The sequence below is a fragment of the Megascapheus bottae genome, chromosome 26, assembly GCF_031878675.1.
Source record: "Megascapheus bottae isolate mThoBot1 chromosome 26, mThoBot2.hap1, whole genome shotgun sequence".
Lineage (NCBI taxonomy): Eukaryota > Metazoa > Chordata > Mammalia > Rodentia > Geomyidae > Megascapheus > Megascapheus bottae.
This window is the reverse complement of record NC_143534.1, coordinates 12,372,166-12,395,521: the sequence shown is the minus strand read 5'-3', so window position 1 is coordinate 12,395,521 and position 23,356 is coordinate 12,372,166. Positions and strand designations below refer to the sequence as shown.

The 23,356-nt window shown below is 41.2% G+C and overlaps 1 protein-coding gene across 1 annotated transcript in view; it reads left to right on the top strand.

The window, feature by feature from the left end:
• The window catches only part of Rsu1 (Ras suppressor protein 1), a 154,940-nt gene that overhangs the window by 13,951 nt on the left and 117,633 nt on the right, over window positions 1-23,356 (top strand). Inside the window, exons 4-5 of the mRNA XM_090318956.1 lie at window positions 18,606-18,726; window positions 23,079-23,197. Coding sequence (XP_090175082.1) covers window positions 18,606-18,726; window positions 23,079-23,197 — 240 coding nt within the window. The remainder of the gene's footprint in view (window positions 1-18,605; window positions 18,727-23,078; window positions 23,198-23,356) is intronic.

Here is a 23,356-nt window from a genome sequence, read left to right as displayed (position 1 = left end):
GTGTCTTTCACTTGCATGGGGTTTTAATAGGGACTGGCTGACAACACTACATTAAAACCACTGGAACTCCAAAGACAAAGCCCTCATCTCCCGCCTGTATCTTGTGGGAGTATTTGTGTTTTTCTCTTGTTAGGCCAATTACACTCTCCTCTGACATTTCCCCTTGCCTGTTTATGGGATGAATGAGGAGTTCTGAAACCAGGGACTTGGAAGCCCACTATCCTGAGGGCATCTGGTCTGTGTGGCACTGGGCTAATGTTCCCCTTTTTGCTGATTCGTTTGACCTTGATGACTATGTCCCCAAGGTCAGCTCCCAGTAGTATAGGTGAGGCCAGGAGGCTGTAGCCACTGAGGCCCAAGGGTGCCTCATCCTGAGTTTCCATTAGTTCCTTTAAACAAAGAAGTTGTTTTCTGTTTTGTTTTAATTTTGGGTGTTTCTCATGGCCTCTTGCTTGCTAGGCAGATGCTTTACTACTTGAGCCATGTTTCTAGCCCTTTTTATTTTAGTTATCTAGCATTGTTTATTATTGTTTTTGTCTAGCTTGGCCTAGACTACTATTGTTTTTCCTATTGCGTAGCTGACACCATACCCAGTTCATTTTTTTTTTTTTTTGAGATGAGATTAACCTAACTTTATACTGAGGGTGGATTCTGAGATTGCAGGCATGAGCTATCTCAATTGCCAGTCTTCCTTTTTATAGGTGGGTCTGAGTCTCTACTTACTTTCTTTCTAATGCACTGCTTCCACGTTCACCAGAATGTTGTGCATACTTGACCAACCCTGCCATGGCCCCATTCCTGCAGTCACATCCTCTTGAAATACTCTCTTATTGACACAAAATATTTCAGAATTGTCAAGGTTGCTACTGGGAGAGCTTCACCAGTATTACAGTAAGGGTGGAGCTTGGGGCAGTGAGATGGTTTTAGGTTTTGTCAAAGTCTATAGGGAATTAATGCCTGTGATGCTTTTCTCTGATGGAAACATCCCGTGTCTTTTTTTTTTTTTTTGCCAGTCCTGGGGCTTGAACTCTGGGACTGGGCACTGGCCTTGGGCTTTCTCAAGGCTAGTGCTCCACCACTTGAGCCACAGAACCACTTCTGGCTCTTTCTGTGTATGTGGTACGGAGGAATTGTACCCAGGGCTTTGTGTATGCTAAGCAAGCACTCTACCAGTAGGCCATGCTCCCGGCATCCCAGGTACGTAAGCTGTGGGAAGCCCAGAGAGCTGGGTCCCTTCCCCAGGCCTTACCACTGATTTGGGAAGGTGTGATTTGAAACCCCAAAAGGTGCTTTCAAAACACCTCTGTCTGTCCACCTGTTTTTCCCTCCCTCTCTCTCCTCCTTTTCCCTTTTCTCTTCCTCCTCATCTTCCACTCTTTCTTCTTCCTCATCCTGTCCTCCTTCTCCTCCTCTTTGTCTTCCTCCTCCTCTAACCTCCCTTTCTCCTCTCCCTGCTGCCCCTTCTCTTTCTACAGTGCTGGGGTCAACACCCGGTTCTCGTGCTAGGCGACCCTCTTTCTGATCTCATCCACAGCTCATTGAGGGAGGAGCTGTTTGTTACTCTGCTTAATGCCTGTCGCTGAGGGCCGTGGCTTTTCTCACCATTACCTCTGTCAACTGCTCATGCCTGCAAGGCTTCAGAGAAGGGGAGAGGAGAAACTCGGGCTGAGGAGAAGGGCCATGGCCCTGTCAGCACTGCAGTAGACAGGCTGTGTGTGCCTTATTCCCTGTGGGGTCCTGTGTGCTGGAATGTGGGTTCCCCAGGGTAACATCCCATTCTGTCTTGATATCCCCCCAGTCTGTGTAATCACACTTGAGCTGGAGTATGTTGGGATGTGGGAGGGTCCCCCTAAAGCCCCTCTAGGAAAAGCTGACTCAGGACCGTTATGGGGTACTTTTCCCCCCTACGGCAAACATCCTAGCTGACTTGACCCACTCACTGTCTTTCCTTCTTCCCCTTACCTTCCTGGGTCTCACTTGTTGTTGGTCTGTTTCTCTTTCACTGAAAACTAGCCTTGTATGTTGAAATTATTGACTAATTTTCTCCCAGAAGCAGTGAGAAGTTTCTTGAAGTCAGGAACCCGTTTTCTACTCCTTTCGTGTCCTGTCCCCACACAAGTACCTAAAGCATATTGGTTTCCTGTGTCCCTTTGCTTTCCTTCCCAAAGCTCTTTGCCGTGATTGATTCCTTGGAAGTCAGTGGTAGCTGTGTGTCTTTTCAGTGGGCTCCTTAGTCTCATCCTTAGGTTTTATTATGTGTGGGCATGGTAGTTTTGTTTTCATTCTTTGATTTTTTTTTTTTTTGAGACAACAGTTGTGTAACTTTTCCACTAGAGGTCATAATTGAGACACTATTTTTTTCTTTCCCACTGTGGGTCTTATATGGAAAGACTAAAAACCAGCCTTGTGTTGTCAACGGTAATTCTTTGTGCCTGGCTCTTTGGCTTGGCCGTCTACCATAGGGCAATGTATTTTGATAGCCATTTACGGAATATACTATTTATCACCTTTGTGATGGCTCTTTACAGAAAGAGATGTGCCACTTTGTTGTGTGATTCTCAACCTTAAAGTATGTATTCTGTTTGACATCATCATTGGTTTTTGGTTTTTGATGCTCCTTGCTTGAGGAATATTTCTTTTTTTCCCAGTATCTTTAAATTGGAAGAGATGAGCTTCTATGGTATTTTTTTATTGACTATATATGAGATTTTCTTTACTGGCAGAAGGCAGTTTAAAATACATATGTACACAATCAGGTATTAATTTTTAAAAACTATGAAAATCCGGGTGATGTTTAATTTTCATATGTTTATGTTGTTTATTATGATGTGCCACTAATATGATTGCCTAAGGAGCAGAATTTTGCCTGGGGTTGAATTCTGCATGGTGCTAAAATAGCCTCTGGCCATTCTTTCTTTATCGTAAAACTTTTCTTAAGTTTGGAAAATATTCCTGCATACTAATTCTGCCAGCAGCTAAAGTTAGAGGGCAGTAGTTTTATTTTATGCATAGTAAAAGTTAAACACTTATCATTGTTTTGTTGTTTTGGTTTTTGTGCCAGACCTAGGGTTGAACTCCGGTCCTGAGTGCTAACCTTGAGGGTTTTTCTTTTCTTTTTTTTTTTTTGCATTTTTTTAATTGTAATTAGTAAAAGGGTTACATGATATTTGCCAGATAGAAGGTGCATTAATTCACATACATTGATACCCTTTCACAAGTCTTGGTACCCATTTCCCTCCCCCTCCACACCCCCCACCCGTCTTGGTTTTCCCCCCTTCCCTATCAAATTTCAAATAGCCAAATACAAATAAATTCAATATATCAGATAACAAAGTGAGATACTATAACAATATGGTTTTTTTTGGTTTGTTTTTTTGCTCAAGGCTAGTACTCTACCACTTGAACCACAACTTCACTTCTAGCTTTTTGGTGCTCAATTGGAGGTAATAGTCTCATGGATTTCACTGCCTGCTTTGTGCCTCAATCCTCAGATCTCTTCTTTCTAAAGTGGCTAAGATTACAGACGTGAGCGTTGACCACAGCAGTCAACATTATAAGCAGGAAATACAAGAGATCTTTATTCTCTGTGCAGCCATCGAATAACTGCTTACCCCACTTATAGAAACCTTCCCTGAAATATGGGTCTGTGAGTGAAATGATTTCGTTTTCTGCTTTGAACTTTTTTTCTGACAGAGTGCCAGTATTAGGGCTTGGACTCAGGGCCAGGGCACTGTCCTTGAGCTTTTTATCCCCCTCAAGTCTAATGTTCTACCACTTGAGCCACAACTTCGTTTCTTGCTTTTTGCTCATTAACTAGACATAAGAGTCTCACAGACTTTTCTGCCTGGGTTGGCTTTAATCTGAGATTCTTACATCTCAGTTTTCTGAGTCCTAGTATTATAGATGTAAGCTACAGACCTCGGCTTATGCTTGAAATTTTAGCAGTCATGTAGAATGTTCAACTATTGTGTAGAAATTTTAACCATCACGATTGTTGTCCTGAGGCATTGCCAGTAATATCTGCAGTTTCTTAGCTGTGGCCTTGTCTTATATTTATTAGATGATATGGTCATTGTAAGCCTAAGTTTTACAGTAATTGACATGAGTTTTGAAAACGTACTTCCTAGCTGTGACCCTGATGGCTCATGACCGTAATCTTAGCTACTCAGGAGGCTGAGTTCAGAGGATTGTGATTCAAAGCCAGCCTGGGCAACCAAGTCCTAGAGACTCTTAATTTCTAACTACCAAAAGAAATAAATAAACAACAACCGCACGCAGAAATAGAACTGTGGTTCCAGAAGTCGAACAGTGCGAGTCTTAGGCAAAAAGAGCTCAGGGACTGCTCACAGGCTCAGAGTTCCAGCCCCAGGACCAGCCTCTCCCCCCCCCCCCCGCCCCGAAAAAGAAAAAAGCTACTTCCTGTTATGTACATCTTACACTTTACAGATGACTTTGAAATGACAGCAAACAACAAAATGCTAGGATAGCTTTAACAATTAAAAACAATTTTCTACTGATGATGATATCCTATGTACATAGAGAAGTTAAGACAATTCTTATAAATTTAATGTATATTTATTGACTAGTATAATTCTTATTATAAAAGGAACTAAGTATGTGAAACCTGAAAAAAGTATTACATTCTCAAAATATTCAGAGTAATGAAGAAAAGGAAGCAGGTTTTTTGTTGTTTTGTTTTGTTTTTTTTGTCCATCATGGGGTTTGAACTCTGGGCCTGTCCCTGACCGCTTCAGCTCAAAGTTAGTGCTCTGTCCCTTAAGGCACTTCTGGTTTTCTGGTGGTTAATTGCAGATAAGAGTCTCATGGACTTTTTGTATCCTGGCTAGCTTTGAACCTTGATCTTCAGATCTCAGCCTCCAGAGAAGCTAGCATTACATGTGTGAGCCACTGGCGCCTGGCCAGCAGATTTTTTTTTAATGTGATAAAGTGGAATCATTACCTGCAGATAATAAGTTGTTGGTGTGAATGAGATGAAAAAAACAACAAAAAAACAAAAAACAGTCCCCTTTTATCTGAATAACCTTCAGCGCTCTTCCAAGACCTTGCTGTTCCTAAGTGTCTGTTTATTTTCGCTTTCGTACACGATTTGTCATCCTGTATGCAAAAGTTCTCATGCCAGGCTTGTATGAAATTAAACTATGAGGGGAAAAAATGCAAAATAAATTGTCTCCGTGTCATGAATTTATCTTGCGACAATATCAAAACAGCTTACCGTTTGCATTTTAACAGAGCACAGATATATTTACAACACAGAGGCTTTGATCAATAGCTTATTTTTTTAATTAGTGCACATTTATCAGTTTGTTACTAGGCCATGGTTTGAAAGATTGGAGTTGAAAAAGTATGCACATAGTATTTTTGAGTCTGACAGCTATTAATTTAATGATCTCTATCTATTGGTCCCAGGCATCAAGTTCTCTTGAAAAATGGCCTGCAATTGGGAGTATGCTATTATTTTTGGCTTTAGGAAAGGCACTTGAGGTCGTAGGGGACAAACCTTTGGCCCAGGGTTCCAGCTCTAGTTCATGCCAAGGTCACTGAGCCTTGCATGGGACAAGCTTGATCATCCCCTGGGCATCTCTCTGCTAGTCAGGACACTGTGTTGTGGTTGATCTACCAAGCAACACAGAACACAATTCCTGACTTCCCTTTCCCAAAGCCCTCTCTGTGCTAAAGGAAGCTAGCTCAAGTGTAGTGTTATTAATCCTCTTACGATCTCGTTTTTTTTGAAAAACAGAATAGCATTAATTGTGACAACTTGAGAATGGTTGTAGCCTAGGGAGGAAATGAGGCAGGATAGGTGACCCTGTCACTTCCCAAATCAAAACTGACCCCTTTGGGACCCATCTTAAAAAGGGTTTTCTTTTCCTTTCCCTCCCTCTCTCCTTCCCTCCCTCCCTCCTTCTCTCCTTCCCTCCTTTTCTTTCTTCCCTCCTTCCTTCTTTCTTTTCTTCTTTATTTCTTAACAATTGAATGTCTGTAAAACAGAATTTAATAGCAACATGTGATGCGTATATGATGTAGTGTAACATTCCTATGGACATAGCACCTAAACAGTGAATTATTAAACCAAGCAGCAGAAAAAAGAATGATGCAGTCCCAGATAAGGCAAATTCAACATCTGTGCAGCTACTGCCGGCGTGCACAGCAGGCTACTGTTTTCCATAAACTTCTTTGTGAATAAGTAGGAGTAGAGACAACCATCAGATGTATAGTGGATCAGGTATATGAACCAGCACAGTTCTTCATTATTGCTATCAGATGTTATCTGACTGGCGTCAGCACACAAACCACAAACAATGACTTTTGTTAGGATGTTCTGATGACTGAAGTCACTGGACTATGCAGTCATCATTCCCATTAAAACTTGTGTGCTCACTCTCCTGTAGGCAGTCCACTTTTCACTGATGTCTTGTGGCCCATGACTGTGTCTAGTTATTCTGTTTACTTTCTGTTTAATACATGTGTGCATGTGTTTGTGTACATGTAAGTACTGTTTGAGTTACATCGTTCTTTTTCCCTCCTTGGGGTGTGTGTGTATGCTTGTGTGTTTGTGCAGGTGTGTGCACATGTGTGTGCACGAATGTACACATACCTGTGCCAATACTGGAACTTGAACTCAGGACTGAGAGTTCTTTCTTGGCTTTTGTGTCGGGATTAGCATTCCCACTGCTTGAGACATACCTCTACTTCTGCCTTTTTGCTGGTTAATTGGGCATAAGAGTCCTATAGACATGTCTTCCTGGGCTAGACTTTGACTGTGATCCTCAAGTCTCAACCTCAGGAATAGCTAGGATTACGGGTATAAGCTGTTAGTGAAAAGATACTTTTTGGGGGGGGGCAGTCCTAGAGCTTGAGCTCAGGACCCAAACACTGTCCTTAAGCATTTTCAAGGCTAGTACTCTACACTTGAGCCACAGCATGGCTTACAGCTTTTTTTGTGTATGTGGTACCAAGGAATAGAATCTAGGGCTTCGTGCATGCTAGGTAAGCACTCTACCACTAGGCCACACTCCCAGCTCAAAAAGATACTTTTTAATGCAGCATGAAACTTTTTTTTTTTTTTTTTGTGGCCAGTCCTGGGCTTGAGCTCAGGGCCTGAGCACTGTCCTTGGACTTTCTCAAGGCTAGAGCTTTGCCACTTAGCCTCAGCACCACTTCCAGCTTTTTTCTATGTATGTGTACTGAGGAATCGAACCCGGGTCTTCGTGCATGTTAGGCAAGCACTGTACAACTAGGCCAATATCCCGGCCCTGAAACTTATTTTTGTTGGCTTTTAAAAATGTTTATATGTGCTACCTTATCCATTTGCTTAGATTTCTTTCTTTAAATAAGGATTTATAATCTTATAATCCAGAGTCTTAAGTGAAACACATGCATACGTATATGTATTTTTAGCTCCAATAAAATCCTTGAGAATCCTTTTTTCATTGCTATTTTTCTTTCTCTTTGTCACTTAGCTTAGAAACCACTCCACTAGAACAAACTTATTGACCTCATTTTCTGCTGTTTTCAGCCTGAACTCTCTTTGTCTATTTTTCCCCCTGTTTGTTTAGCTTTTTACCTGACCTGTATATTCTTTGCTCTGCTTACTTGATTATTTTATCATTAGAAATTTTCACCCATCTCATCAAATCCAGCCCATCCATTAGAAAGCTTAGATGATTTCCATCTTCTTTGGGAAAACCTTACTCAGTCAGGAAGAAACCATCCCTGTGTGCAAAGTAAAGCAGAAGGCACCCTCAGGGCCGCTGGACTGCTAAGGGCCACATTCCACAAATGTAATCACTTCAGTGTGAAATGGAAAGAAATGAGCTAATTTACTCTGCATCAGGTTCAGTTTTAGACTTAGTGTGCTTCAGTCACCAGAGCGGGAAGGTTCTTGGCTTGTGTATAGTTCTTTTGTATTGTTCTTTTGTATAGTTCTGAACTTCCGCACAGCCACCCTCAGAGTTGCTTCACCACGTGTGTATGTATGCAGATAAACTTGCTCAAACAAGCAGATTTTCCAGCTCCTTGGACCACATGTTTCTTTGGCTCTCGGTTTTACCTGCTCAAGGAGAAGATCGAGGAGGTGAGGGGGCAGAGCTGTTTTCAGTAGCGCAAGGATACTCAGGCCACTTTGGATTATATGAGTGGGGGTCTCTCTTGGTGTCTTCCCCTTCTTTTCCTTCCTTCTCTCCTCTTCATGTCATCAATCTTTGCCTGGGCAATTCAGCATCTGGCCAGACAGAAATAGCTGCAACCCGTTGTGCCCTCTCACCAAAGGTATACTTAGTTGGAAAGGAAAGGAAGGCAGAGATGACTTACAAAGCATGGTGTGTGTGTGTGCGTGTGTGTGTAAATTGGATTGTCTGCTTTTAATATTAATAATATATTAAATATCTATAGTATATATAGTTTGCATTAAGTGTATACTTCGTATTTAGTGTACATAGTAGACACATGCTGCATTATAGATTATATTTATTATATAAAATATATATATACCAGTCCTGAAGCTTGAACTCAATGTTTAGGGTCTTGTCCCTGAGCTTCTTTTGCTCAAGGCTACTTGAATCACAGCTTTACTTCTGGGCTTTTTTGGGTACTTAACTGGAGATAAGAGTCTCATGGGTTGCCCAGAATGTGTCTGAAGCATGATCCTCAGATCTCAGCCTCCTGAGTAGCTACGATTACAACTGCATCTATACATAGCACACATTTTGAAGAGGCTGAGTAGCTCTAGTCTTTTTGTAGCTCTAGTCTTAGAGCTACAGAATTCCTTAGGCACGCTTCTTGGCAGAGCCTCTGAAGTTGCTACCTTCCCAGATTATGGGATGGCTTACCTTTTCTCACCATCCCCACAGCCCCCAAGTTAATAAAGCTATCTATTGACCTATCACTGTGCTAGCATTGAAACACATCAGAACAGAGTCGTGTGATTTGGAAAGTAATGTATTCCTGTAAGAACCCAGGGTTTATAAATGTCCTCAAGAGAACATGGATAATTCCTCTGTAACACAAGATTCAGACATTGACTAATTTTTATTTCCCAAGAGATCCATGCATATCAGCCTTTTAGACTTATTGGTGACACATGGACATTTTATTTTTTTATTTAGAAGTCAGGGCCATTTTGTTAGTTTGTTTGCTTTGTGCAAAAATCTGTAAGTAATAAAAAGTTATAAAATCTGCTTTTTTGTTTATTGGTACCTCCCCCCCCCCAGATTTTATACAATTTATTATTCTCATTGCCGCTGCTGAGTTGGACCATTTTCTTTTTTCTTTTCCTTCTTTCCTTCCTTCTTCCGTTTCCTTCTTTCCTTCCTTCTTCCATTTCTTTCTTTCTTTCTTCCGTTTCTTTCTTTCTTCCCTTTCTTTCTTTCTTTCTTTCTTTCTTTCTTTCTTTCTTTCTTTCTTTCTTTCTTTCTTTCTTTCTTTCTTTCTTTAATTATTGCCAGTCATGGGGCTCAAATTCAGGGTCTGGGCATTGGCCTTGGACATTTTTTTTTTTTGTTCAAGGCAAGTGCTCTGCCGCTTGAGCCATGGCAGCACTTACTGGATTTTTCTGTGTATGTGGTACTGAGGAATTGAACCCAGGGTTTCGTGTATGCTAGGTGATTACTCTACCAATAGGCCACACTCCTGGCCCCTCTTTTTTTCTTTCTTTCTTTTTTTTTTAATAGCGATTAAGTCTGCAATATTTTTGTGTACTGAAACATTACTTAAGCTGTAAGGAAGCCCATGAGGGCACAGTGAGTAAGTACCGCGTGGGTACTTAGTACACACTTGTCATTGTGGGCTTGAGTGCCCAGTCCTCACTGTTCATTAACCAGAGTCGGCGTGACTTGTTATTTGTAGAGCTAATGGTGTTTGGAAGATGTTGGCCTTTATTGAGATGGACGCTTAGATCGTTTGTGATTTTTATTTTTACCTTGAGGAACATGTAGAACCTGTTAAATGAGAATTTGCTTCAGTGTTTCATAAACTTTATGTTTTGAAATAGCCTATAAATACTGTAATTCACTGTTTTAATAGCTGTTTAGGGGCATTTCCCATAAAAATCTGTAAAGCCAGTTATGATTAGTATACTTTTGAACTTCAACTTCTTACTGCAACATATAATTAGTTCATTATCTACCTTGTATTTTTGGCCAGAAAACACAAATAATTAATCACTGTAAGGACAAATGACCTTTTCTGCATGTAAAATTCTAAAGAGCATAATTATTACCATGCAAGTGTAAAGATCCTTTTTTAAAAAAGAAAACATGGAATCATTAAAATGATATTGAGACTATGATTCCCAATTTGCTGAAGGAATTGGCACATATATAATTAGTCTACATACCACAATAACTTGGGTGTGAATAGCCTGGTGTTAGAGCTAGAGCTAAGAGTTGCACAGCATAAGATTTCTTTTTGAGGGGCCGGGAGTTTGGCCTAGTGGTTAAAGTGCTTGCCTAGCATGCATGAAGACCCGGGTTCGATTCCTCGCTACCACATACATAGAAAAAAGCCGGAAGTCGTGCTGAGGCTCAAGTGGTAGAGCTCTAGCCTTGAGAAAACCCAAGGACAGTGCTCAGGCCCTGAGCTCAAGCCCAGGACTGGCAAAAAAAAAAAAAGATTTCTTTTTGACCAGGAAAGTCCCATATTTTATGCAGATACTGTTCAGTTGGCTACTTTTTAGGACACAGAGAGAGGAAGTGGTTATCCTCTATTGTATCTGTCAAACACTGGGGGAAGAGCACTGTTTGATTTCCCCATTTTCTATTAGGTGAGTGTTTTTCTCACACTATCTGATTGATAAGTGATGTCACTCACTTGCATATGTGTGTTTTAAATATATTTCTAGAAACTTCCTTGTAATACTGTTACTAAAGCTAATTTAACATCTCTTACTATTTCTTTGAGAGGTGTGTGTGTGTGTGTGTGTGTGTGTGTGTGTGTGTGTAAAATGCAACGAAGACACCTTCTTGTGGCATAAATAAATGTATTTCCTAGTATAAATATGGCAGGATCTTATGGGAAATCACACTCTACCATTGGCTCTTAGGAAGTAGAACTGTGAGTCTCCTGAGTTTTCAAAGAAGCATAGGCACTAGGTCTCCTCCCTTTGGTCCTGACGGCTTCACCCAGCAGTCGCCAGAGAGAGCTCAAGACAACTTTCTAGGCTTCTACACAATTAGTTGGACGGAGTGTAACTCACCCCCCCACCACATTTGGTGGGGGCGGGGAGAGAGGGAGAGGTCGCCTCTGGATTTCATGCTATTGGAGACCCACATGCTCTCTGGCTTCCTGGCACCGTGGGTGTGAACATGGGCATACTCTACTCAATGTCTTCTGGAGCTGCAGGGGCCCTGGCTGAGATGCTGAACATATGGCTGTAAAGACCAGTACACGACCCCCTGGCGGCCCTTCCGTGGGCTGCACCCCGGCAGAGCTCCAGTCCGTATGTTCTGCATGGCGCCTGCTGTTCCCAGAGCCTATTGCTCTTCACAGTTTTGTTTCTCTCCCCTGGAAACTAAGATGGTCTTGCTCAGAAAGCCCCTGGCTTGGCTCCAGCCAAGCCAATCTGCCTGTTCTGTTACCACACTAGTGGCTTAACCTCAGTGTTTCAGAGGTCAAAAGGTTAGCAAGTGATAATGTCACATGTAACCATACTTTCTCATGGGTGTTTGCCCCTGAGCAACTGAATGACTGATCTCAAGGATTCAGGATTCTTGGCTTTCCTACCCTCGGACGTTGTCTGTCCCTCCCTGTTCCAGTGTCCTTTACAAGTCTATGGATGAGCAGACGCTGACTAGAAATAGTGTGATCCGACGTGGATTAGCTGCTTTACCATTTTTTTTTCTTTTCCTTTTTTAAAGCTCTAATCTCTAGGCTCAGTAGGAAATCTTAACTGGGATAATATTGGTTATTTAAACTCATACCATCATTATTGTATAAGTAAAGTTGGAGTTTCAGGTCCCAGGCCCAATCTCCAGCAGTTTTCTATGTCAGGACCAGCCACTTCCTCCTTTATGCCAAATAAATAGAAAGACCTGGACAAGGACCGAGGAGGGAGATTGAACTGGGGGGCTCCAGCAGCTATGGGAAGAGTAGACATCATCCATGTTCAGTATATAGGCATGAGTTATAGGTTTAGGGAGCAGTGTGGGAAGGAAGGGAAGGTATGTATAAGTAAACAGCCATATTAGATGGGCAGGGTTGATAGCACAGTCCCTAATCCCATACTTGGCTAAGAGTGGCCTTGTTGCATATGCTGAGACTCACTGACACCTGGCTGATGGTCTGGTCCTTCTTCCATCCCAAGATGTCTACAAAGTGACTGCAGGAAAGAATGGCACAAGGCAAGTCACAGACACACACAAAACGGAGGCTGGAAGGCCCAGCTTTCTCCTGCTGTTAGTTAATTCTTGAGTCCAACTAGGAAGCTGGTGCTTTACAGCAAAAGCTGTCTAAGTGTCTGTTACTTAGGGGAGAGAGCTATGCATTGAGTTCATGGCCTTGATATCATCAGTGAATTAATTAGAATTCTGTGGAGCCGGGCTTGGTGGAACATGTCTAATTCCACCTGCTTGGGACATGGAGAGGAGAGGAGTTGAGTTTGAGGTGAGACTAAACAAAAAGGCAATGAGACTATTTCAAATGCAAAATACAAAGGAAAGGCTTGAGGGCATGAGTCAAGCATTAGGAGCATGAGCCTAACATATGGGAGGGCCTGAGTTCAATTCCAGGTTCTCATCTGAGAGCGTGTGGGGAATGCAGATTCTCAGGCTTCACATAAGGCTGACTCATTGAGTTACTCCAGGATGTCCCCACCTGTATGGTTCTGAGCCCTTGTTGCCTGATGCACCCTATATTGGGGAATTTTACAGCCAGTTTTAGAGTATTGCTTTCCAGTAGAACATTCTACAGTGACCGGTGTTAACATGGCAGCTACCCTCAGGGAGCTCTTCAAGTGTGCCTAGGTGAACAAACAATGGAGCTAATAATTTTATTTAATCCTGAGTAATCTTGAGTTAATCAGCTACATAAATGTAGTGGATCAAATCCTAAAATGCTTCAGGAAATAAATGGTTGGTTGGCTGTAGGATTATTTATTACATGTCTCAGTACTGCCCTCCATGAGTAGAATTCCAGTTCTGCTTCTCCTTTGGCTAGGGGCAAAAATTTTTTTCTTTAAAAGGAAGAAATTTAATTTTTTTTATTTTTAGAGATTTTTGAAAATTATTTTAATTGTTTTCTTATTGTTTTCACAGAGGTGAGGTATAGAGGATTTACAGTTTCGTAAGTCAGAGTACATTTCTTTTTGGACAGTGTTACCCCTTCTTTCAATCTCTCTAGTTTTTCCCTCCTATTTCCACCCATAAGTTGTTCATTTTCAACATAGTATCCAGTGAGCACCACTGCTGCATTTTATACTTTGTCCCTCCATTTCTGTGCCTCCCCTTATTCTCCCAAAGACATGTAAATGAATAAACAGGACAAAAATTTTGAGAGGAAAACAAAAACAGTAAAAAATATTCTGTTTCCATTTCCTGGAGTTCATTTCCCTATTATTTTGCATGATCAGATGCACAAAGGCATTGTGCCTTTCTGTTCCTCTCAAGAGTATCTTACTTTGGTCTCACTATGTATGAATGCCTAGAGTCCTATAAAATTTATTGTGTCCTGGTGGATATTAGACCTAACTTCTACATATGAGAGAAAACGCATGCCATTTTCCTCTAAGCTTGGCTTACCTCACTAAACATGCTTAGTTCTAGGTTCATTTTCCTTCAAACAACATCATATTATTCTTTCTAATGGCTGGATAAAATTCCATTGTGTATAGGTACCACATTTCTTGGATGCACTCATCTCTTGTAGGGCATCTGGGTTGTTTCCACAACTTGTAAAGCTTACTCTAGTGAGTCATACTGATTGTGTGTCCCTATGTAGCATAGGCCTGTTCTAAATACATGGGTGAAACTTGGGTTGACATGACTTCGGCTTTATTGCTTTGTCTGAAACACCAGCAGAAGCCCTGGGCTGAGCCGGTCCCCAGAGGGTGTGCGATGGGATCCTGTGGAGCAGAATGTGACATTCAGGGGACACACAATGCCTGGGCATAATTAGAACATTTCCTTCCAAATCCAGCAACTATAATTTCAAATTGTAAAGAAGTATCTCTGGTGAGACAGCAGATAATACTGAATTTTTGTCACAATGCAAAGTTCTGCTCCGCTGAGCAGGCTAATTGGGGCCCCATTGTTGTAGTCCTTAAATCCATTGTCATTGATTTTCACAGCCCATCTCTTCTTAGGATCATACAAACATTCAAAGGAGGCAGAAGAGAATTCAGACATGGCTGCAACCCAGCCCTCCTGTCTTATACTTGAACAAATGGAAGCTTACAGAAGCCTTGAGTTGAGTAGGGAAATTCACAGCAAGCACCCAGTTGGAGCCAGGAGGGGTCAGAGTCAGCCCTGGGAAGCTCAGGCCAGGGCACCTAGTGTCAGGTTTCACACTGAGTCAAGTCTTCATGCATCATGGCCTCAGCTGGGGGTCATAGGTCAGACCGACAGATAAAGGACATTCAGACAGAGTCTTAATGACAAGTATAACCACAGTGCTTACTGCTTAGTTATTTGAAAGTGTTTCTTCTTGTTCATGGGTCATGTAGATATCTTGGAAAATTCCAGCTATGTGTTTTGACTGGTGAAATACTCACTAGACACGATGCTGAAAATGAACTGTACAATTTGTGCGTAGGGCTGGGAGGAAAAGATTGGGAGAGAGCAAGGGAAGGGGTGACGTTGTCTGAAAAGAAATATACTCTTCACCTGACATATAACTCTAACACCTCTGTACATCACATTTGTAATAACAATAAAAAATTCACTACGCTAAAATAAGCTGTAGTAGTAAAGATTATTTCAGTCAATATGCATATGATGTGACCATTCCATTCTGCTAGGATTAATTTAAGTGCCTTTTGGTCTCACAAGCTTTCTTGCTCATTATTTGTGCACTGTCACTTGAGCCCCATGTCTAACCTGGCTTTTTGCTGGTGCTTTTGGAGATAGAGTCTCCTGTGCTGGCTTCAAATCTCATTGCTTCAATCTCAGCCTCCTGAGTAGCTAGGATTGCAGGCATGAGCCACCTGCCCCTGGCAGCTTCCATTCTTACACAGCCTGGCTTTCTTACCCTGTCCTCAAGAGTTCTGCCTATGAAGTGCCTATGATGCTGTGCACATAATGAACATTCTCTAACTATTGGACGGAAGACAGATCTGTTGACTTCGTTTTGGTTTTTACTATGCCTGAGAGAGAAAAAAAATGTAGTTTAGAGAGAATAGCAACTATGTTTTTTGTTTGTTTGGTTAGTTTGGGGTTTGTTTCCTCTCTTGGAGCTTGGAGTCTCAACACAAAACAACAAAAACCTCACATGTATACACCAAAAGGCTGAGAGAGTTTTGGTATATTGAATGTGGGGTGATAGTTTGGGAGCACAAAATGAAGTCCTAAATCACATTTAGCATAATTTGAGGGTTTAAATTGGGCTGATTTAGCAAGGAGAGTGAAATAATCTCTCATCCTGTCAAAAAAAAAAAAAAAAAGCGGTACCTTTAGACCAGCATTGAATTGCATTGGCAGAGGAAGTTTGGGGAGATGGCAGTAATTTTGGACACATTATTCTTGGTTTGGGGCTAAATTGAGATAATCGTTTTCTCTGTCTTCACTAACTTTCTTCGTTGCTCTTCGAACTGTTCTGATCAGTGCAGTGAGAGGAAGCCTAACAGGTAGCTGGGAGGTGGACAGGAAGAAGGGGTTGGCTGTCAGGGTAGTCATGCTTTGCTACTGTATGGTCTGGGGAAGGAACAGCTGACCCTGAAAATATCATCAGAGGATTTGTTCTCTTTCCATCTCTCAGCAGTCCTGGGAGTGAACTCAAGGCCTTGTAATGCCAAGGAAGTGTTATACTATTTGAGCCATGTCCCTAGTGCTTTTGCTTTTAGTTTTTATTTTAGATAGTCTCACGTGGCCTGGCTGGCTTTGAAATGGGATTCTCCTAACCACCACAGTAACTAGCTTACTTTTAAGATAGGATCTCATGCTTTTGCTGTCTTTGAACCATGATCTCCCTGTTTCTGCCTATTGAGTACCAATGGTTATAGGCATGCACTAGCACCTTTGATGATAATCTTGACTTTTTTATGTGAAGTGAGCCTTATTGGCACGTAAGTGTGAGTACTCTGAATGTATTTTTGCAGCCACTCAGATTCAAATATATTCGTATTGGTACTTGGATCAATCTTGGAGATAATTCTCAGCTTCCTAAGCTGTTCTGTGTACAGCCACTTTAAGAACTAATACAAGACACAGTCTCTGGAGCACCATCCACTGCCAAGGGTCTTAGTCCAGGCTGATTTCGTGTTCTTCACAGTCCTTCCTTCCATTGAAAGTCCTTCTACTAGGTCTTCCTGCTAGAAGTACCTTAGATGTACCTTAGCTGATGCATCCACAAATGATGCTTTGAAACTGTAAGGAAGTGTAGACTGTCCTCTTTACCCTGTCCCCGTGGAACTGGGATTTATTGGGTTTTAGAATGGCCATCTACGTAGCTTTTCAGATATACGTTGGGAATTTTGCAACCACCTTCATAGGGGTTTATACACAAAGGCTCGCGGCGCTGCAGTCAGGCTGGATTGGCAGTGGGTGGGCTGGTTGGCTTTCCCAGTCTGCTAGGGGTGAAGCGAAGGAGGGTACTGATGGTGAGGAACCAGGATACAAGTCACTTGTGCTGCTGGACTCATGTCTCATGTAAGGGTTTTCCATGACCTGAAGTCTCGTTAGGGTTCACTTAGCTGGACATGAGCTCCAGGATGCCTATAGAAAGTTGAAGAAAGACGGAATAGGGAAATTAAAGTCTGTTCAAAAGTCTCTTTGCTGCCAGTTTCTACCTCTGACAGTTGCCTCACTGTCCCAAGGAGGGGAAGTGTAATTCCAGGAGCTACTCAGACACCAAAGCTCAATGATACTCATTTATATAAAATGATAGTCACTTATATGAAATAGTGCAGTATTTGCAAAGAACTGATGCATATTTTCCCGTACAACCTGAACTATCTACACATGACTTGTAATATCGAACACCATGTAAACATTATGTAGATATCATACTGCATAGTTTAGGAAATATAGACAAGAGCATAACTGGAATATTCAATGTGATATGCATTCATCTCAGCTATTTTTGACCCAGAGTTGATTGAATCTAGGCATGTGGGACCTGCAGATTTTGAAAGCCTGGTGTATTTATTTATTTTTTTTTATTTACTTGTTTGTTTGTTTATTTTTGGTATTGATTCTGGGGCTCTCAGGACCTCTGTTTCCCCTGAGGTTTTGCTCAAGGTTAGCACTCTGCCACTTGAGCTAGCTTCACTTCCAGCTTTTTGGGAAGTTGATTAGACATGAACTTTCCTGCACAGGCTGTCTTTAAACCGCGATCCTCAGATCTCAGCCTCCCGAATAACTAGGGTTACAAGTCTGAGCCACTGGAGCCAGTTCCTACTGTACTTTTGAGGTGACGATGCCTTTGTATTTTTAAGTTGTGTTTGCAGTCATTCACCCACTATAGGTAGGGAAAACCCTTGAACCACCAGGGCTATTTTCACCTTTAATCTGCATACTGCCATCCATAACATGCTTCTGAGATGGCTTTTTGTGTTTCCATATAATAGCAGGATATTGAACAGTTAATCTTATGTAACCTGTGTGTGTGTGTGTGTGTGTGTGTGTGTGTGCGTGCGACAGAGAGAGAGAGAGAGAGTTTGAATCTATATTGATCAAGATGCATTACTCCAGAGTATGAAATCAGATCATTTATAGTTGACTGTAAATTGTGATTTAGTAAGATGTTAAAGAAGGACTGATTTAGCAAGTCTGATGATACCCTCACTTAGACAGGAATCTGCTATTGCTGTTTACCTTCTGGTGGAACTCAAGAAAAAAAAAGGAAGACAATGATTACATTTAATAGATATTTGATCATTGAAAGAATGCAGGCACTACTCACAGGCTGTTTATGTCATGGAAACTCCTCTTTGTCCTTTCTTTCCTGTGCTTCCTACCTCACTGTCCCTCTGATATATACTATGACAAGGACTTTTACCTAATTGTAGAAGAAATATTCTGGCTTTTATTATGTACAAACCACTGGTTCTCAGTGGCTCATGCTTATAATCCTAGATACTCAGGAGGCTGAGATCTGAGGATCGAGGTTAAAATTCAGTCCTAGCAAACAAATATACAGGACTTTATTTCTAATGAGGCAACGCAAAGCCAGAAACAGAGATGTGGCTCAACTGGTAAATCACCAGCCTTGAGTTTTGAAAAAGCTAAGTGAGAGCTCAAGGCCTAGAGTTGAAATGCTAGGACCAGTAAAAACAAGCAAAAAACATACAAGATCCAAACAGAACTCCTTTGTGAATTAGGTGATCTCATACTGGAGTTCCATCTCTTGTCTGAAATGAAAAGAAAATGTGCTGCTAGCACTCCTTGCAAGGTGTTGTGGCTTCCTGAATTCACAGTTGACATTTTTCTCCCCTATAGCTGTACCCCCAAATGTAGCAGAACTGAAGAATTTGGAGGTGCTCAACTTCTTTAATAACCAGATTGAGGAGTTACCCACGCAGATCAGCAGCCTTCAGAAACTCAAACATCTGAACCTCGGGTGAGTGAGTGGCAAGGAGGGCCTGGAAGCCTGGCCCTGTGAGCAAGCCCAGCCTGTGGCCCAGGAGGGGGCACTGCTCACATCACTGCACGGGAAAAGTCAATTCCCAATTCCTATTTATGCTTTGGGTTTTTTTTTTTTATAAAGTTTTATGGTTTTAATATTTTCCTTCAGTAGCCTCTGTTTACCGCATTATCTATTTGAGAGCTAATTGAGAAGTTAGTTGTTATGGCAATAAGAGAGTTTTTTGTGTTTTAAATGGTGCGTTGTTTCTAATAAAATTTTATTTTAGTTATGTTGACCGAGGAGGGACTTACTTGTGTAGTGTTGTCTATTCAGATAAGTTATAAAATGGCTGGGCTTCTTTCTGTCTGTTTGAAGTAGGAATAGTTTATAAAGTATTTTCCTTCTTAGAAGACATCGTACATTCCCAGCCCCTTTCTATTAATTCTTGCACTTCTCAATTGTGGGAAGGTTGTATTCCTTTCTATTTCTTTATGGAAAGGTGAAGAGAAGATTGCCATTTTGGCAGAAGCTGCAGGTAGCAGGAAATACTGATAATAGGTTGGATTCATATATTGCTTTATGGTTTTTCAAAGTCCTCAAGCCAGCATTTGAGAAGCAGTCTTCGTGGTCCATTGCATAGAGAAGAAGCCACGTGACTGGCTATGTGGCTGTGTGACTGGCTTCTGATGACCCCGGGTCAGCAACTGGGTTAGTGGGAGAATTCCATATTTTTGAGTTTCACATGTTTACCATTCGATTCTGTAGAGGCCACCCGGAACTTCCGCTTCTGAATTCCATCTTCGCTGTCATGGATGGGAACACCCATGCATGCTTTATTCTTTGAGTAAAGTAATATATTGAGTACATGATAGGCACTTCATGTGCTACTTAAATTCATACTCTACAAGGACTGGCAATAGAAGCTGGCCAGGCATTTATCAATTTAGTAGAAAACACTCATGAAAACAGCTGTCATCCAGAAGATGACTCTTCATGCTTTTTCACTAGGAGTGTGCTTAGGCCTCCTGCTCCTCCTTCTCCTCCTCCTCCTCTTCCTCCTCCTCTTCCTTCTTTTTTAAGTATAAGTCACAGTATACCAGTTTTCTATTGCAGCCTAGCCAGTGACTCTACTGAATCTTATTTATAGTGAAAATGATAGGAATATACTTTAACAAAAAAGCCATATTATTCAGTAATTGTACAAAGAAGTAACAGTTCCATACACATTTTTTGAAGCTATTTTGAAGGAGAGAATGACCTCAGCTTTAGAGGAGACCATTTCTGTCTCACTAATTCAGAGACTACATCCCTATCTGATAAAGCAGCAAAGGAAGGGTCTTACACATCTTGTCTTAGCTTGGAAGATTAACAAAGTCTTACATTTAATTAATATGTAAGAAAATAAAACTACATATAGATATATATTCGTCCTGTTCGTTTGTTCATTTATTAAAAGAAACAAATATTTCATTTGGTTTGGGGTAAGAAGGACAAAGCATTTGCTATTATGGACATCATTGTTTTAGTGGAGCCCGAAAGTAGAAAGTCACGGCAGAGGCCTTTAGCATGGGGCCAGGGCCTGCTGTTAGTGAACAAAACAGATTGTGGCTATGTTGGGCCACTAAGCCACAGAGAGTGTGGGGTGGGCGGGAATTTGCAAGTAGGTTTCTAGGATGGCCCACATGAGGGAGCATTGCAACTGAGACTGCATGAAGGGGAATCTCTCAGACTTACTAGTAAAAATAAGTAGTGACATTATTTTATTTATAAGCTCAACACTGAAAGTTCTTAGGTTTTTTTTGGGGGGGGGAGGGTTGATCATGGGGCTTGACCTCTGGGCCTGGGTACTATCCCTGAGCTCTTCAGCTCAAAGCTAGCTCTCTACGCCTTGAGCCACAGAGCCACTTCTGGTTTTCTGGCAGTTAATTGGAGATAAGAGTCTCATGAACTTTTGTGCCTGGGTTGGCTTTGAACCTTGATCCTCAGATCTCAGCCTCCTGAGTAGCTAGGATTACAGGTGTGAGCCACCACGCCTAGCTGGGTTTCTTTTTGTATGTGTGGGTTTATTGGTATGGCTGAACATGACATATGAGGAGCCAAAGGATGGTCAGGTGAGAGGCAACTGAGTTGGGAGTTGCTGGCTAGAGGTCGGGAGGCCAAGGAGAAAGCCAGTGTAGTATCACAATGGAGAATTGGCATTCATAGGAAAAGAAAAAGTAGTCAGATGCTGGTGGCCTATGCCTATAATCCTAGCTACCCAGGAGGGTGAGATCTAAGGGCCAGCAGCCTTGGGCAGGAAAGTTTATGACACACTTATCTCCAATTAGTCACCAAACAGTGCCCAAGCCCTGAGTTCAAACTTTAATGCCAGTACACACACACACACACACACACACACACACACACACACACACACACACACACAAAGCAAAGATAAATAAAAAGTAATAAGAAGTAATGGATGGTATGGGGTGACACCTAGATTTTCATGTTGGACAGCTAAAATAGAAACATGAAGACAAGTGTGGGGAAAAGATACTGAGCCTCAGGGTTTGCTCATTTGGGTGTGAGGTGTTTAGGACAAACATAAACCTGGGAAATGTATGAGTTTCCTTCTTGATCTTCATGCAGTTGTTTGCAGTTTAGCTGTCAGGGCTTTATTGATTATGCAAAGCTTCTTGTATTTAATTGCATAGACAGAGCTGGAGTTGTCAAAGTTTGAACCCAATTTTGAGCTCTTTGGGAAAAGAATTAAAATGAGCTTCAATAAAGGCATTTCTGTTCTCAAATGACATAAGGAATTATACATGGACACAAAGGCAATTCAAGGTGAGACAGTTGTGAGGCAGGCTCTTAGTGTCAGCATAAAAAGAGCAGAGGACTTAGGCCACAGGTACTCACAGTCTAAAAGGTGTTCCCAATCAGAGTGTGTCTTTAGGTTCATAAAATATTCAGTGTTGATTCTAATGATCTAGAAGAGCCTTAGGTCCATCTTCATAAACAAAAGCAAGTTTTGTTATGTTCTTAATTCTTAAGATAGGGTACATGTCATAGAAGTGCTTTCCAAATGTAAGTGTTAAGACAGTTTGACGTTAGGACACTGACAATTTTCAGAATAACTTGCTCTGTAGAGATCCATACCCTACTCTCATGATCTAACTTTTCAACCAAGCTTATTTGTTCCCATGGTGAACAAATGAAAACATGGTTTAATGATGAATTCCTAGGCAGTATGAGTCCTCATGAGCTTTCTGTGAGTAATATTGGTCATGTACTGTGAAACTTAATTGTTTAATTAGTCATGTCTTAGGAGACCTGATTGGTGATTGGTAGGGGTGGACAGAATTGTATATTCTGAGAAGATAAATGACTAAAAGTATTTTTTTTACTGTTATGATCCCTCCTATTTTCCAATATCTGTCACCTTATTTAAGTATTTTTTTTTCTACAGAAAATGGTAATCAAAGTTGGAGAATATGACAATTAAGGAATTTTTTTTGTTGTTCAAATATTTTACAAACATATAGATTCTCTGACTAAAACTCTTGGAGTGAGGCATACTCCATGATCTCATTTATATGTGGGGTGTATAAAAGACAAACTTACACCAGTAGAGAAGAGTGGTAGAGGCCAGGTGGGTGGAAGAGTGGGAGATGTAAGTTAAAAAGATGCAAAATTCCAGTTAGACAAGAGCAAGTTGCAGCTCTGTTAGATATCATGGTGACTACAGTTAGTAGCAATATATAGTGCATTTGAAACTTGCTAAGAGAGTAGATTATTTAAAAATATCTCACTGCAGAAGAAAATGAGTTTATATACATGCTGTACAGCTCGATTTAAATGTTCTACATTGTGTATGTCTATCGAACCATTCTAAGAAGCCAAATGCCCGTGGCCCACGCACGTAATCCTAGCTTCTCAGGAGGCTCAGATCTGAGGATTGTAATTCAAAGACAACTTGAGCAGGACAGTCTATGAGACTCTTAACTCAAATTAATCACCCACACCCCAAAAAGCCCAAAGTGGAACTGTGGCTTAACTGATACAGTGCTATCCTTGAAACCTAAAGCTAATAGGTAGTATCCAGGCCCTGAGTTTAAGCCCCAGAACTGGTGCACATGCGCGCGCACACACACACACACACCCCACAATAATGTATAGGTGTACTCTTGGTCTATATAATTTTTACTGGTTGAAGAAATAAATGAGTAGAATAATAAAGCAAATATGGACTCATGGCCCTTGTAAGGCTCTCTGCCTATCAAATGATATTTAGGATAAACACTCAGAATTCTGTTTAAGAGTTTCTGTGATGAATTGTGTGTTGCCCACCTCTCCCCCAACAGCATGAACAGACTGAACACCCTGCCTCGAGGATTCGGCTCTCTTCCAGCTCTTGAGGTCTTGGATTTGACTTATAACAACTTGAATGAACATTCTCTCCCTGGAAACTTCTTCTACCTTAGTAAGAAACTTCTTAATTCTATAAATCTCCTTCACATACTACTTTGAGCCCTCATAGAATGAAATTTATTAGCCAGAGCCCAAACTCTTTTAGAGAAATTATTAGGCATTTATATTATTTTTTTCTTCATAGATTCGATTTGAATATTCCTTCATAGCT